Here is a 17129-nt window from a genome sequence, read left to right as displayed (position 1 = left end):
TCTCTCTCTCTCTCTCTCTCTCTCTCTCTCTCTCTCTCTCTCTCTCTCTCTCTCTCCCTTCTTCCCTCCTTCTCTGCTTCCCTCCCTCCCTCCGTCCCTCCCTCCCTCCCTCCCTCCCTCCCTCTCCCCTTCCTTTCCATCAATCGAGAAAACAGTAAGAAGAGGAGTATGAAGACATTACTACGGCTTGTCAGACTCTAGTTCTGCTGGCACCATGATCTTGGACTTTGAAAATGATTTTCTCAGTCCCTGGAGCTACGGGGAAGCCATTTCTGCCACCTAAGGTGTCCAGTTTAAGGCGTTCTGTTTCAGCTTCATGAAATAAAAGGAGATATGATGGTACTGAGATAAACCAGAGACCTCTCCCAAGGCTGGTGTCTGGGGTAGACCTCCTGGAGAGGTGACAGAGGTGACAGCTAAGGCAATGAAGACACCGAAGACACTGGCGGGAAGAGTGGACCTCACTCATGGGAGCTGCATGAGGACTTTGCAGTGACATAGACATGGACCAAATCTTGAAAATCTACATCAAATACAAAAGAACTCCAAAACCGATCTAAGTGGGAGATTTAATCTGGGAAAGCTTATGAAACTGCCAAGTTGAAATGGCAGGGATGGCCAAGCAAGGAAGAAATAGATGTGCACATTACTTATTACAGTATCAACATAGTACAGCTACAAAGAAGTACAGTCCTTTCCTCTCTGGTTCCTCATCTGTCTCTTTTTCTACCTTACCAACCATAACTGGTGTGACTGCCATGGCAATCCCAGGAAGTAAGGATCCTCATGCATCAGGAGGGTGCACTCTGTCGGACATCTTACCATGTGTCCTAGACACATTTCCCGATTTCACCCTGTCACTGTCTCGGGGGAAGCACCGCTCACACTCACACTTTTAAATTCAGAAACTGGAGCTTAAACTCCTGTCCAAAATCACAGTTAATAAATGACAGGGCTGGGAAGGAAGCAGGTTAACCTGTGTCTAATGTTCAGCTTTCTTACAGGTTTCCTCCCAGAAGATGACGTTAGGGGTGGAATGAGTTTTATACATGACAAAATAAAAAAAATGTTATAGACAAATTTCCCAGAAGGTTTCTGACTATTCTAGCCTTTGCAGAAGCATTCAAATGAGGAAGCAAGCCAATCTCCATTAAATCGGAGTGCTACCTGTTAAAAAAAAATACCTCATCCTTGACTGGGTATTTGTCAGAGTTCTTGTTCTGGCCCCAAGATAGAGTGTCATCCTCTCTCAGCCCAGCTATGCCACTTACAGCTTGAACATCGTTCTTGGAGGCAGAGGTTTTCTATCCATAACCTTGTTGCTAGGATACATATCAGTTTCTCAAACTGCATGGTTTTGAAACAAAAGGCAGAGAAACTGTGGCAGCAGCTCTACCTGGGTGCAACTGACGTCAGGACTCTGTGAGGGAAAGCCATCCCTGTTGCTCCCCATGCTCACTTCCGGAAAGGACTTATTTTCCAACATCCTCTTGGCATGTTTTCCTTTGTCTCTATTTGTATGTTATCCTGCTGTAGGAAAATGCACTACAAACTGTATTATAGTTTCACAACTGGGAAGGTATTTAGTTTATACTTTAAAACTTAATGAAACACGGAGTTCTGAATTCAGTGATGGCAGAATTCATTCTATAAATTGACATCTGTGATATCTGGCACACATATAAAGATTACTGGAAGCCATGATGACTGGCAGGCATTCACTGGGTTGGGATTCAAGCTTAAAACAATAGGAATGTACCCTGTGATTCTCTTTTGCTTGGGACCGACTCTAAGGTACCTCCTAGTCTGGCAGTCACACACGACTGCACCTCAAGCAGAAGTCTGGAGAAGTCAAGACAGTGTGGGAGCTAGGAGGTGGGCTTAAGGTTGAGGGGAAACTACTTAGGGTCTCATCAGAGAAGGAAGGAAGCAGAGAGACTCAGCTGAAGTGTTGGAGTGCGAGATGAGGAGACATTTTGAAGGCTGAGGACCACTGATCAAAACCTGTGCCTGGCTGAGACACAAACGAATGATAATGTAAACCTTACACCCAAAGTCTCAGTGGACCATGATGAGAGGTAAAATACTGTCTCAACCTTACAAAATTCACCCTCAATCTAAAAAAATATTGGAAAAGATCCACCTAACAGGCAGAGAGCCAAGCTTCCCCAAATGTGAGGTGATTGCACGTTACCTGACTGGCTGCTAGAACAAAGGGTTTTCAGAGGATTCCAATAGACTTAGTATCTATACAACATAAAATCCTGTATAACACTAACAGACTATAACATGAGAGAAGAATAGGTCAGTCCTAGTGAAGAGAGAAGCAGTGGGTGGCAATGATTCCAAGGTGACTCAGAAGTAAGTCTCAAATGAAGACTAAACATACTACAGATACCTTCAAAAATGTGCTTTAAAAGGTGACCAGAATCAACTGAGAAGCCCAGCATGGTGGTGCACACCTTTAATCTCAGTGCTTGGGAGGAAGAGGTAAGTGGATCATTGGGAGTTCAAGGCTGGCCTGGTCTACATAGTAAGACCCAGTCTCAGGCAGACAGACAGACAGACAGACCAGGATATATGGACAGATGGCAAGGATCAGAGAAACTAAAATATAAAGAATTTTGTGGAAATTCAGGAACGAAAGGAGTGATATCTGAAGTGAAGAATTCAGTAGCTATATTGAGCAGGTTACAGACAGCAGGAGTCAGTAACTTATGAAGAGAACACAGCAGAAATGATCCATTTATAAAACAGAAAGACTGCATTGAAATCGAGTTTTACCTCAGGGCCATAAAGGCATCTGAATAGAGTGTAACTGGAATCCTAGAAGACTAGGAAAGTGGAACAGGTTTAAACACACACACACACACACACACACCACATGCATATATACACACATACATATATACACACACACCACATACCTACATGCACATACACACATACATACACACACACACACAACCCCCACATGCATATATACACACATACATATATACACACACACACCACATGCACATACACACATCCCTAAAAGCACCATAAGCAAACTGCTATGGTAGAGTGTTATGGAGGAGACAAGAGGCAAGGGAGAGATACACTATGTACAAAAGAACAAAAGTTCAAATGATGGCTCATTCAGAAATGATAGAAACACAAAAACAACGAGCATGCCCTGCAAAGGGCTGGAACAAATCTGTCAGACTGAACTTTCTGCCCACTGACACATCTTTCAGAAATATATTCAGACAAGTGCAAGTTGAGACAGTTTCTTTCTAGAGGCCTACAATACAGACTTTCCTCTACAGACAATATGCAAGAGACAAAAGTGAGTTACTTAGGCTATAGCAGAATGACCAGATGGAGGCAGGTGTAGACTGCTCCGTGTAAGAGGGGATGAAGATATTCAGAGGCAGATGCTCACAACTAGCCATTGAACTGATCATGGGGTTCTCAATAGAGGAGTTAGAGTGAAGACTGAAGGAGAGCTGAAAGGATTTGCGGCACCATGAGGAGAGCAACAATACCAACCAACCACAGCTCCCAGGGTCTAAACCACCAGCCTGGGAGCACTTAGGGGGGGATCCAGGGCTTCAGCTGAATATGTAAAAGTGGAGGGCCCTGCTGGGCATAGGTGGAAGAAGAGAACCTTGACCTCATGAAGGCTGGATGCCCCAGGGGGTGGGAATTTTGAGGGTGGGGAGGTGGGAGTGGGGGGGTGTAGATAGAGGTTACATCCACAGAGAAGAAGGAGGAGGGGCGAGGGGATTGGGGGTTCCGAGGGGGTGGTGGGGGATGGGGTAAGGGGACAACATAGGAAATGTAAATAAATCATCCAATAAAAAAAATAAAAAAAATAAAAAATAAAAAGAGGGGATGAAGAGCAACAGAAATGTTAAGACTCTGAACAAATATAAAAATATTGTTTTATTCCTTTATTTGTCTTGAAAATATGGGTTATTAGATAAAAACAAGGATATGAAGTTACAAGTAGAGTGCTAACAAGCATATTGTGTATGATCAGTGTGTACGAATAGGCTTATGATAAGTTATATCATTACAACATTATTATATTTTAATGACTAGTATGATGCTAAGTAATGTAATGAATTGATACACATTAAAATCTCTAGAAAAATAGATACTATCAATTGTAGCTTAAAATAAAGGAGAAATGTTTTTATTGCATTTATTGGTCAGTGTGGGAGGGCACACATGTACCATGGTGTGCACATGCTGGCCAGAAGACATCTTGTGATAACGGGCTCTGTTTTCACTATGTGGGTCCCAGGAACACATCAGACTTGGTGGCAAGTGCCTTTATATATTAAACCATCTTGCTGCCCCTTCCCAAAATAAGATAAAATTTAAAAGGTTAGTAAAATGAAAGGCAGGAATGGACCAACAAGAACATAAGTAATAAATGGATCAATGACAAAAAAGAGTTGTTTCCCATTATTGTCAAAAAATGGCCCTGATTGTGTAGGGACTAAAGACCCATTGTCTTTATTGATTAAAAATTTACTTTGAATTTTAAACCAGGGGTTAGGATATGGTGCAATGGATTTGATCTCTAGCACTATAAAACATATGTGTATATATCATCTATCTACCTATCCATCAATCATCTGTTATCATATCTAATCTATCTATCTATCTATCTATCTATCTATCTATCTATCTATCTGTCTGTCTGTCTGTCTGTCTGTCTGTCTATCTATCTATCTATCCATCTATCATCTATTTATCGATATCATCCATCAGTCATATCTACTATCATCTACTATCTGTCAATCATATCTATTGTCTATCATCTATTTATCTACCTCCCTGTCTATCTATCTATCTATCTATCTATCTATCTATCTATCTATCTATCTATTGATCTATAATTTGTAGTTTTACAAACAAACCTACACTGCAGACCCCAGGTTGGCTTCAAGCTCCACTTCTCCTCTTAGCTTCCTGACTGCTGGTCTCATACTTTGTGACTACCAATATCAGAGAAAATTAACTTCAAGTCAGCAATGAATAGCTGCAAGAATAAATGGCTGATTCAACAGAAATCATAAAAGCACAGGTACTCTGTGATTCCATCCATGATGGAACATGAACAAATTATGAAGAAATAGAGTTTAGATAGACAATGGGAAATAGATATACTTGAAAGTGGATGCAAAGATAGCATTGGATATGTTATGCCTTCTGTTTTAGCAAACTCACAACATTATGTGCCTGACTATGGACTTCATCAGAATATATTTTTTCTTAATAAACATTAAAATAAAAGAGGCTCACTGAAATACAGCCTACCAGCACTAGTAACTGTATATAATTTGGAACTGCTACAACAAGGAACTGTTGTGTCACTACATGGCTCAGTGAGCTTCCTCGAGGCCTTGCTTCTCCTCTGCTGTGGTTATTGCAGAGTAGCCATGGTTGTTGCTTTCACACTGAACTCAATGCTGAGATCAACCCTACTGTGCACAGAGCTGGTATATGTTGTAGATTGTGTCTTTAGGTTAGATTATAAAGATCCTGGATGGGGTAATGCATGACTACTGTGTGTTGCTCACGGACATCAATAGTGCACAAGGGTAATAACTTGGGCACATTTCTGTCAGCCTTGGAAAATATGGAAAGAATGACTTATGAGAGTTTACATTTAAATTATATAAACATTGAATGATTTCTTCTCTTACGTTAATAGTTGTGAATTTTAGAGGACTCTACCCATTCTGATTTATTTGTGGGGTAATGAGTGTTTTATTAATTTGCACATATTTCAAATCTGTCTAAAATTCAAATGCACACAACATTGCAACGAACTCCATCAAGAGACCTCTAAAAATCTGGATGTGTGTCTGTGGGATTTACTTTCTGTCTGTCAAATGCTAACATAGAGGCTCACGTTCACTCTTTCAAGTTCTAAGTTTCTGTTTGATGAAGGTAATGTTTACAAAATCAGAAGCTTCAGCCTTAAAACCAGCTCTCAGTTAAGCACCTCCTTAAGCACCTAGTTAAAGGGCCCTGCTTCCCAATCCAAACATCTCAGCTCAGTGAAGATTTGCTCAAGCAAGAGTCTTCACCTGGTCAGCTCCTTCCATTGCTTAAAGCTCTGGAATCTCTGACTCTCCGGAATCATAAAACTCCTTGCCTGTAAGATTTAGGAAAGGACAACCCACTTTCAATTCTCATAGTTAACTTCTGAGTAGAGGAATGCCTACTGGAGCTTTAGAAAATTAAATCTGATCATAATTCCAGAAAGATAAAAGAAGAAGAGAGGTGAGACAGTTCTGTGGGTGAGAGTTATTGTGTGCAACTATGAGCACCGAGTTCAAATCCCCATCACCACTTAAGGAACAGAGCTTGGCCACATGCACCTATAACTCAGGACTGTTGTGTGTGGTAGGGTGGAGACAGGAGCTTGCTGTCCACCAGCCTAGCTCCAGGTTCAATGTAAGAACCTGTCTCAAGAGAACAAGGCAGAGAGTGATACAGTGGAACCCTCAGTGTTTTCCTTTAGCGTCTGCTCTTAGGCATGTGCACAGGCATGCATATCTGCATGTATCTGCATGTAACATACATATGTGCATATGACACATACACACATTTATAAAGGGCAAGAGGGAATATATTAATGCTTCCCTCAGGCCATTTCTACTGCGCATATCTATCTTACTAAGGGACACTGGCCTCTCTGTAGATCAGTGGTTTACAAGTTGTCCGGCCTCTTGCCTCCGTATGGTCTTCCTGTCTCCATCACAGTTAGAGCAGGGCCTTTGTTTCTGGCATGATTGTATCAATGCCACTCTACAGCACAGCTAACATTTATTGCTTACATACTCTAAAAGTGCTGAGCAACCTATGAATTTTTCTGTGTGAATCTTCTCAATTTTTACAGCAACCCTTCAGTGGTATAATTCATGTAGTCATTGTCAGAGTTTAGTGTTTCTACTTTTTGAAGAGCTGAGTACAAAAGAAATGAAGGCAGGTGCCCCCTGTCACATATCAACAGCACTCCCAGGAAGTCTGACTTCTCAGATTGTAGGCTAGCTTTTCCCACACCGCATTCTGTAGTGATAGAAATGTTCTCTGCATGTGTTAAGCATGTGACTGAATTACCTGAGAGCTTGTCTAGCATGAAGCTGGGATTTGTGTTCAACGCTACAAAGACCAGGTGTGGTGGTGCATGGCAGTCAGTGAGAGGGAGAGACAGAAGAACCAGAAGTTTAAGGCCATTCTGCTACAAATCAAGTTTGATAACAGCTTGAGATAAGAGAGATCCTGCTTCCAAGGAAAAAAATATTGTTATCCACATATGTCATCATATGTGGCCTGAGGGAAGCATTAATATATTCCCTCTTGCCTTTTAAAAATGTGTGTATGTGTCATATGCACATGTGTATGTCACATACAGATACATGCAGGTATGTACACCTGTGCACATGCCTAAGAGCAGACGCTAAAGGAAAACATTAAGGTATCTGCATATGTGGAACACATGATGACATATGGCAGTCAGCAGCCACAGGAGGTTGCTGGGCAATGACAAAAGTGGTTAGTGCGATGAGGATCTGAATTGTAAAGTATTTAATTCAATTAAAGGCCCACTGGAGACACCACAACGTAACTGGAGACAGACAATAAGCTACTACACATGCGCTTCCAGGAATGACTGAGTCCACAGGCCACACCCCTGAGGTAAACACAAGCCCCGCATTGCTTTTAAGCCTTTAGATTATTGAGTAGTTAATATTATAGAAGTGAATTAAATTATAGAAGAATATTATAGAAGAATCAAATGAAGCCCATTCAACTGTGTTAGTTCCTATTAAGTAGAAGAAACAGCTCTAAGCAAGGGAGACAAGAGGGGAATGGTCAGAACCAGTGCTCAGGACACTTTGCTGTGGACAGCGCCTCCTTCCACTGCTCTGTCCAAAGCTGATTTACATGTGCTTCATTTTTAAAATAACACATTAAATAACACAAGTTAATATCTCGGATTAATTTGGTAAAAATGAACATAATCTCATAATACACATTTACTATGAGGCAGTAATTTCTAAGAATCAGTGCTTACCAGAGAAAAAAGGAATTCAGCATCAGAACACAACTTCTGGAAGACATTCTTACCAACTCGTCAAGAGTGCAATGTCCTTTACAGGGCACTGGGTGACAGGAAATGACCCTTCAAAGCATGGTTGTTTCCTGCAGAGCTCTACTTGACGTGACCTGTATCCAACTACCTGTTAGGTATTTTTGTTGTCGATGTGCCGAACAACAACGTAGCAATTCAAAGGAGTAGGAGGAGTCGTCATGATTTAGATGCCGAAAAAAAACCCTCTGTTGGACACCAGTGCTGTGATATTAACATGCACATGCTTGAATATACTCCGATCAAACACAAAGCCACACAGCATATGCTTTATGAGTAACCTGCATTAGAAACTCTCTTCAAATTTGCTGGTGCGCACCCAGAAAATGGGAAAAACGTTCCCTCAAAATCTTGATTGAGAGATTGCATTCACTGAACGAGCTAGGGATGTGGCTTTAAAGGAGGTACAGCAGACTGGCAGACGGCTCAAGGTTTCAGGTGTTTTGGGTCTCTTTGTCCTGTTACATCAAGCCTTTATGGTGAGAAATTATACTAAGAGAAGATGAATGGATGAACGAGCTCTGTGGATGACAAAGGAAGGGCTCACTGAAAAGCCAGAGCTGACAATGACAAGCAGTGCTGAGTGGAATCTAACGTCTCTCTCTGACTTTTTAAATGTCATTAAGTCTTTAATATCATTGCTTTTGGTTTAGTGTTAATCTCCAAGTTACAACAAGGAAGCACAAAGTGAAAGCACTGGGTTTAGTTTTGTAGGAATATTAATCAAGCCACTCTTGAAGCTAGTCATGGCGAGCCCGTGCGGTCTACTTTGTTTGTATTGAAGGCAGTTACTGAAGTAAGTGGCATAATGCTGTTTTCCTACGAGAATAAAGTGTAAAATCTTTATAATTATTTTTGTCAACTGTAGGAATAAAATATGATAAGCGTCAGACTCTAAATTCTATTTTGTAGGGATATTAATCAAGCCAATTTTGAACCTCGTCACAGTAAGTCAGTCCATGCTGCCTACTCTGTGTATACTACGGGCAGTTACTGAAGTAAGCAGCATAGCGCTGTTTCCCTACGAGAATAAAGTGTAAAATCTTTATAATGATTTTACCAACTGTAGGAATAAAATATAATAAGCATCAGACCCTAAGTTCTTCAATTTGGTGTAACTGACCACGACAGCCAAGAAACAACGCCCATTTTTGCCAGATTGATTTTCACTTTAGAAAATGCAATGTATCTACTTTGTCAATATATTTTATGGAACTCATAAAAGAACTAGATAAAAATCAATGGAATAATATTGTCTTCCATTATAAAAAGAGTGATGAAGCCGGCATGGCTCGGTACACTAGGACACTGAGTAGTTGTTACTGCCCATGGTGGCAGCAGCATGTACACGCTCTTTTACATGGAAGACCTATTTCCAGTTTACAAGGTAGTCAGTGTGGTACTAACAGCGCTGACCTTCCTTCCACCTCTGCTTACAGGACACATACACAAGCTGTGACTAGTTCCCGGTCACCCAGGTGTAGCAGCATCTCTACTGTATGGGCACACCTGCCAGGGTGCTCACTCCTGCACCCGAGAGCCTTACCTTGCACTGGCAGAGGGTACACTCTGTGCCATGCTTGATCCAGGAAGACCCAGTGAAGCGAACCACATTCATCTCATCCAGGCAGGTTTTGGTGATGTCATTGCGGATGGTATCGGCCTGACAAGGATCGGTGACACAGCGTGGGCAGCACTCGTTCTCAGGAAGGACACTAAATTCACACTCTATCTCTGGGCAAGCCAGGGGCCAGCAGTCAACTTCTCCTTGCTGTGAGAGAAAGAGGCGATGGAAATGAACAAGAGAGAAGAGAGGCAAAGAGGAAGGACAGGATTGTGATTTTTTATACTTAGCGCTTCAAAGCCTGCGCATCTTCAGAGAGTCTACCCAAGTCCCACTGGATAATGGCATCTCTTTTGCGATGGCCGGTTAAACAGTCTTTGAGTACTAAACAAGAACAGCGTGGAAATAAAAGCAACAACCATTCCCCCTAACAGTACAATGTGAACAACACCATCTTCTCTAGGGCAAGGAGGAAAAGACGAAGTTTAAATGCAGTGTCTCATCCTTGGATAGCCTTGATTTCCCTGTCTAACTTATTTATTAATCTTAAAAAAAGGTTTATCCCTTTACAACTCCTCAAAAAAGGAAATAAATACAAACAGAATTTGGCTGTTTCCTTGCTAAGTTATACATTTTTCAGATGTATAACTGGCTTTGAACACACCACCTCAACAAGACAGCATAGAATAAAACAACAGAAAATTTGATTTCCTTCTTTTATTTCACATGGGAAACTCTGAGTTGGACCTTTGAAAAAACAACAGCTCCCCCCGCTCCCCATTGGCTATTTTCTTCTTAGTTTTAAATCTCAGGGTTTCAGGGATGAAAGCAGCCTTTGGGCGCAGAAACCAACCTTGTTCTCGGGATTGATTTCTGGGTTGAAAGGACAAAGAGGCGGCGACACAAAAGCGAGGCCCCTAAAAATATCTGCACACAAACAGGAAGGGCCTGGCCACGACTTCAAATGTGTCTTCCCTGTGACACTTTTCTACCACAAAGACACACGCAGCATCTGTCTCTTTTAATTTACACCCTCAGGAAAGAGCAAGACATGTAGTCAATTGGAAAACGTTGGTAAGTTTTGGGTTTTTTTTTTGGTCTCTATTTAATCATTTAATCTTTTCTTCTTCACGCCTCGTTTCTGGGGAGTTTGACAAACATCCAGTTCTAATATGTATTCATCACGTAGTCATGGAGCGTGGGGCCGCAGAACATAGGAACCGCAGATGAGAACAGGCGTCAGCAAGGAGGAGTGTTTTCTTCTCTTTTTTCCATTTTACAACACGTGCATGGGTAGATGTGTGTAAGCATACGTGTTTTTTGCATGGATGTGAATGTATTCGTGTGCAGATGACCATTAGGGGCCTGAGATTGATGGCATGGATTATCCTCGCATAACCTTACTTTCAGATGCAGACTCATTGGCAGGACTGCTCTTTCCGGCAAGCTTCCTGTCGGATCCTCTGCCTGCCGCTGCTGGAATGACTGGAGGCCACCATGCCCACATGGCGTTTACTTGGATTCTGGACATCTGAGCTATGCTCCTCACACATGCAGGGCATGCACTTTAACCATCAGACCATTTCCCCAGCCCCAGTATGTTATCTTTGTTTTGTTTTAAGTTCGAGGAATTAACAGAGATTGGTTAACAGATTTACCTGGGGGAGAGACTGATTTTTTTTTCATGAATGCACAGTTCATAATTATCTTTAAACATACGATGGATGGAATAAAGGCACAGGAGGCTTTTCTCAGCTTAGGCTGAAGGAGTACTTCAAGAGGTCTCGCTCTCAGAGAAAGCATATACAGTGTGGGCCACTCCAGCTTTCCAGAGCAGTGACTCTCAATCTTCCTAATGCTGTGACCCTTTAATACAGCTCCTCATGTCGTGGTGATCCCCCAATCATAAAATTACTTCATTGCTACTTTATAACTGTAATTTTTCTACTGTTATGAATCATAATGTAAATATTTGATATGCTTGCTATCTGATATGCTGTAAACGACTTGTTTGACCTCCCAGGGAGCCATGACCCACAAGTTGAGAACCATGGCTCCAGAGGCTGTCTTTGGGTTTCTCTCTCCATTACTCTACCCAGGCTCTGCATTTGCAACTGTTAACATCCCAGCCAGTTGCTTGCTGCTGGTAGGTGGAAGGAGATGCTTTCCTGCTTAACTTACCAAGCAGCGGCACTGGCGGCAATCCTGGACCCAGGTGTCACCACTGTTGTACACGATTTCCCCGTTTTGATGTAGGCACTGGCTGCTTAGCCTTGGATCACACTCAGGGCAGCAGGAAAGGTCAACTGTAGGATTTTCACAGTCACAGACCATCCGTCGACACATAACAAATCCAGTCTGTGTTTAAAGGGGAAGAGAGTGTTACAGCACACCCCTTGATTTCCCAGAATATATATCTTGAATATATATGTATAAATAAATGTAATATTCATATATTTGACTATTATAATGCAATTTGGTTACTAACAGCGTTCTGGTTTTTGGTGTATTAAAGAGAGATGTGTCATTGTAGTGCTCTATAGCAAGTTAATAAACTTCACAAATAACCAAATTTTTTTGTAATAATTAGGCATTATGTTTTTCTACAATATCAATTTCATTCATAGTAGTTGACTATTTTGTACATAGACTATGCATTTAACTGTGATTTAAGTACCCATCATTAACTAAATAAACACAAAAGAACACATGCCTTATATAACATTTATTCAGATAGAGATTTTCCACTCTTGGGTGAAGGCTTATCTATTCTGACTCATTTATTCTTTCATTCAAATATGATATTATGACTTAGAAAAAATTAATACTGTAATAAAATATTATTAATGTAGATAAATACATTGTGATAAATGGTACAAAGGGATATTGTTCAGTAACAAAAAGAAAAAATAGATATATGCAATAATACAAATGCTTGTGGAAAACTATATTGAGCAGAAAGAAACTAGGCACAAAGACCATGCTCTGTCTGGTTCCACTTATGTGAGGCTCTAGAAAATAAGAACTTAATTCTAGCTATTATTTAGCTGGGAGAAAAGTTGGCCTGGCTCGGGGATGAGGTGGAGTGGTGAGGGGAAGAGGGAAGGGGAGGGCTATCTAGGAAGGACATGAGCAACATTTGGGTTAATGAAAATGTTCAGTTATAGTAGCTGTGGTTGTGATCAAAAAGTTGCGTACGTTTGCCAATCCTTGTCAACCTACACACTCAGGATGTCTGAACACCACAATCCGAGTAAGGTGTTTTGTTTCTACCCACCTGGCAGGAGCACACAGAGCACCTGTCGTTTTCCAGCACCCAGATCTGGCCGTTGTGCTTGACTTTCCCATCATGCACGCAATCTCCCGTGCAGTTCTTCCCGTGGGGACACCGGCAGTCGTATCCACCGTCCAAGTTGAAGCAAACGGTGTCATTGGCACAGCTGTGCCTCCCAGTTCCACATTCGTCAATATCTACAGCCAAGAGGAGTGGAACGACATGACCCAGAATATTCTCGGTTTCAAGCAGTTGTAATCAGGCAGGTTGTCTGTCCCACCGACCCAGGCGTGCTTTCCCTTTCAATGATGACTAAGGCCCTGGATCGCTGGAGTTCATGGGAAAGCATTATATAGTTTTGATTTTAAGAAAATATAACCTTGCCTGGAATTCTAACTTTCATATCTGTCTAAATACCATTAGATTTTGAGAAACAATAATCCCTCTGGAAGTAAGGATGCAACTCAACTTATTACATAAACCAGCTTGGTGGTGCAAATTTCACAAGTGTTATGATATTTTCCTGGGGACATTACTCCTAGTGTCACACTGGTATTTGCAGAACATCCCTGTTTTGTGGGAGAGATGGGGCGGGGTCAGGGCTGAAGCACTTTATCCTATTTCAAACCCTAGTCTCATGGCCACCTTCACACAGTGCAATTCCTGCATTTTGTCCTGGTGCTGTTGTCCTTCCCTCAAGGTCTAGGTTTGCTGGCAATGTCCTTGAACCCTTCTGCATAGCAGGGAGGGAAGAGACAGCCTGCAATTACCATTTCTCCCAAGGATGCTATTCATTTTTAACTTTCCTTTCAGATTAGCCTTTCAGCCCTGGCCTGACTCAATTGGCAGCTGCCCATTCTTCACCCGACTTCACCTATTTGGTGGCAGCAGTAGCCTAAAACATTTTCATACAGATGAAAAGCAAACATATCTTGACCCAGAGATCAGGGCTATAACGAGAGATGTGATTCGTTCTATTTACCCCATAATTTAAAGGTCACAAGCCAAAATACATTTCAGAGAGATGATATGAGTGGCGGTAAGTGGTTATTTCCCATTTCATCTGCTTCTCCAAAGGAAAGGTCAAGAAAGAAGTCACTGCAAGAGGAGTTGGTTAGGGAGGAGTGTTTTTGGAAGGAGGGGATCAGGGAAGCCAGGTCAGAGAGGAACAGGTTACAGAGTGGTAGGTTCGAGAGGAACAGGTTAGGGAGGGATGAGTTAGAGAGGAGCCAGTTAGAGAGGAACCAGTCAGGGAGGATCAGTTTAGGGAGGACTAGGTTACCTAGGTTACGGAGGATCAGGTTAGAGAAGACCAGGCTAGAGATAAGATGGATTTGGCAGCTTGTAACTGGGAGCTGTGTACTGATTTTTTTTCTTGAAAATTTTCAAGACAAAGTTGAGTAAATAATTTTTATTTTCTTTTGGTTGGTGTCTTGATTTCAGTGTTAATTGGAGACTCGGGCTGGTTGATTCAATCTCGGCTACATTTAAATTCCAGATGAAATTAAGCCACATGATGTCTTTTCTCTCTATTTACCTTCTTTTTTTTTTTAATTCATTCCCTCTCCATAAAAGTTCTAGATTAGCACAACGACTGCTAGTTGATGACCATAGTGAGTTTTCTCCTAGCTCGATTTGTCAAGGGCAGTGTTTGTGGTATGGGCTATAATTAGAAGAGAAGTCAGCATTCACATATGCTTTAAAAATTAAGTACAATACACCTATACATATTTTAGAGAAAGTAAAGTTTTGTCTTTGAGAAGAAAATGAAATTTTAACTTAGTTCTACAGTGGGCTTTTCATAGTAATAATAATAACAATAATGATAATAATAGAATACATTTGGTTGTTACACTTTGTGTCTATTTAATGTTCTTAGAATTTTGATTATATATGCAGCAAACATTAAGCACGGTAATTCCATCTCTTTGACTGTGAACTCCACAGACACCTCTAACTACATAAAGCCCTTTGACATCCTCTGTAAGATGCTACACAAGGCAGTGGCTGAGCATCTGTGGTCCTCTCTCTCATCCTGCTGGATGTCAGAACGAAAGCACCATGGTTAGGACCGCATCCTCTGAAGGCCGAAAGCTGATGCTCATAAAAATTTAAGTATCCCAAATATTAGTAACTCTTTAGTGAGTTGCTATTAAGTCAGCAATGCTGCTGAGCCCACCGGTCACGTCGGAGTCTCATTGTATTCTATCAGCAGATGTTGGCTCTGCTCACACTTGTAGGAGTGAGCTCACTCCTTCTCCTGTATATTTTTTATGCTCAACAAACATATTGCGGGTGATATTTGACCACACAAAAGAGGAGCTAAAGTGTTTTTAAGCAGTAATATATTTGAAGGTGTGCGGTTTGGAGGCATGGGGGAGCAGGTGTGTTGATGAGAATGGGGTGCCCCGTGTGAGGGCAGGGGAAGCAGCCATATACTGGAGAGCCATGCTCACCCCGAGGAAGGAGAAGGTAAGGAATTTGCCTTTACAGAGGCAATGAAATGTTATTTTGAGTGAATGCAGACCTTCGTTTTAGAGATTTCTGTGGCTTCATTTTGGAAAATGGCTTTAAATGGATTAGAGTTTGAAGCCAGGAGCTCAGTGAATTGGCTGGGTCAGGAATCCAGGCAAGGAACACAGTCTAAGCAGACTGGTAAGACTGTTGCTATGTGCGTTACTGAGTACTTTCCATGGACAGCTCATTGGGTCCTTATGCCAGTATGTGAAGTGGCAAGGAAACCCTAAGTTTATAGACCAGGAGACTGAGGCTTGAAGTATTGTAAAACTTTCCCCAGGTCCTTGTGAAGAGGGGACAGATGCCTGAATTGAAAGCAGGCAGTCAGGACCCAGGTGTGACTCTCAGTCAGGACAAGGCTACTCTAGGGAACTCAGAGCAAGAGGTATCGAAAGACCAACGTGACTGGGTTTAAGGTTTTAAGTTTAGGAAGAGGACAAATCAAGACTGTTCCCGTCTTAGAAAATGTGGTTGCTGCTATACAGAAAGAAGGATATCGAATCATTAGGGGATGGAAGAAGGGCCCAGGGAGGACAGCAAGTGTTTACTCTGCTTGGGATCTGTTGTTGCATTTCCTCTGGGCTTCTGCATGAAGATGTCTAGTGTGGATACATAGGTCTGGCACTCGTGAGACAGGACTAGACCAAGACATGGACTTGGTTCAGATATGCTTTCACTATTTACGTTTACCCTTTCAAAATCAGTGTATCAGACTGACATCCAGACTTCACAGCAGACACTGAAAGGTACTTCCTTGGGTCATACCCTTTTTACATCAATAATTTCATTGTGCTTAACACAGTCCTGGAGCAAGTTCAAAGCACTCTGAGAAGGTTTCCTTAATGCAGAAGAAGGACTCTCTCTCTCTCTCTCTCTCTCTCTCTCTCTCTCTCTCTCTGTATGTGTGTGTGTGTGTGTGTGTGTGTGTGTATCCATGTCTCTGTCTTTTTCTCCCTCCCTCACTCCTTCTCTTTCTCTTCTTCATAATGCATCTTTTATGATATGTTTAAGAATTTTCTCAACACTTTCCACCCTGTCTCATGGATTTCTCATCTGTTGAAAGTTCACAGCATCCTCTCTCCTGATACACCTACCGCTATAATTAGTGCAACTGTCCATATGTTCAATATTTACTTGGTGGGTTGAACTAGATGCATTCGGTTTGTATCTTATGATTATTAAATAAATAATGTGTGATATTTGGCTTGAACACGGTACTGCAAGCCTCACCAAACTGCCAAATTTGAATACTGTTTAGAAGTTTAAAAAGGTCAAAGAATGTGGGCAAGTAAGTATGAAACATATAATTTTATGGAAAAATACTGGATTTTGTTCCCATTTCTCAAAAGTGCAGATGTAGGAGAAACGATGGCATGGAGCAGAAAAGTGACATTTTAGTGTGTCACCTGGGAAGGAAGTCTGAACTGCTGAGACGGACGGGAAGAAGTGCAGCTCGTGATCCCGTACCTGATGGACGTAGCCCCAGCCTCGGGAGCAGTGCAGTGATACAGCCGCTGGCCTAGGCTTCTGAGTGTTAATCCCACACTTCGGAGTAGCTGCAAATGCGTTGCTCTGGCCGCTCCAATTTGAAATGTTCTCCTTTTTTTTTTTTT

The 17129-nt window shown here is 41.7% G+C and overlaps 1 protein-coding gene across 1 annotated transcript in view; it reads right to left on the bottom strand.

The window, feature by feature from the left end:
* LOC114608210 (protein kinase C-binding protein NELL2-like) overlaps positions 1-13236 on the bottom strand; it is a gene marked incomplete at its 5' end in the record, with an annotated part of 14609 nt that extends 1373 nt beyond the window's left edge. Inside the window, 3 exons of the mRNA XM_028752171.1 lie at positions 9708-9932; positions 11907-12083; positions 13003-13236. Coding sequence (XP_028608004.1) covers positions 9708-9932; positions 11907-12083; positions 13003-13236 — 636 coding nt within the window. The remainder of the gene's footprint in view (positions 1-9707; positions 9933-11906; positions 12084-13002) is intronic.
* Between the last annotated feature and the right edge of the window lie 3893 nt (positions 13237-17129).

This window comes from Grammomys surdaster, unplaced genomic scaffold, assembly GCF_004785775.1.
Source record: "Grammomys surdaster isolate TR1022 unplaced genomic scaffold, NIH_TR_1.0 125878, whole genome shotgun sequence".
NCBI classification, from domain to species: Eukaryota; Metazoa; Chordata; class Mammalia; order Rodentia; family Muridae; genus Grammomys; species Grammomys surdaster.
The sequence above is the reverse complement of the archived record's forward strand: the minus strand, read 5'-3'. Positions and strand labels throughout refer to the sequence as shown.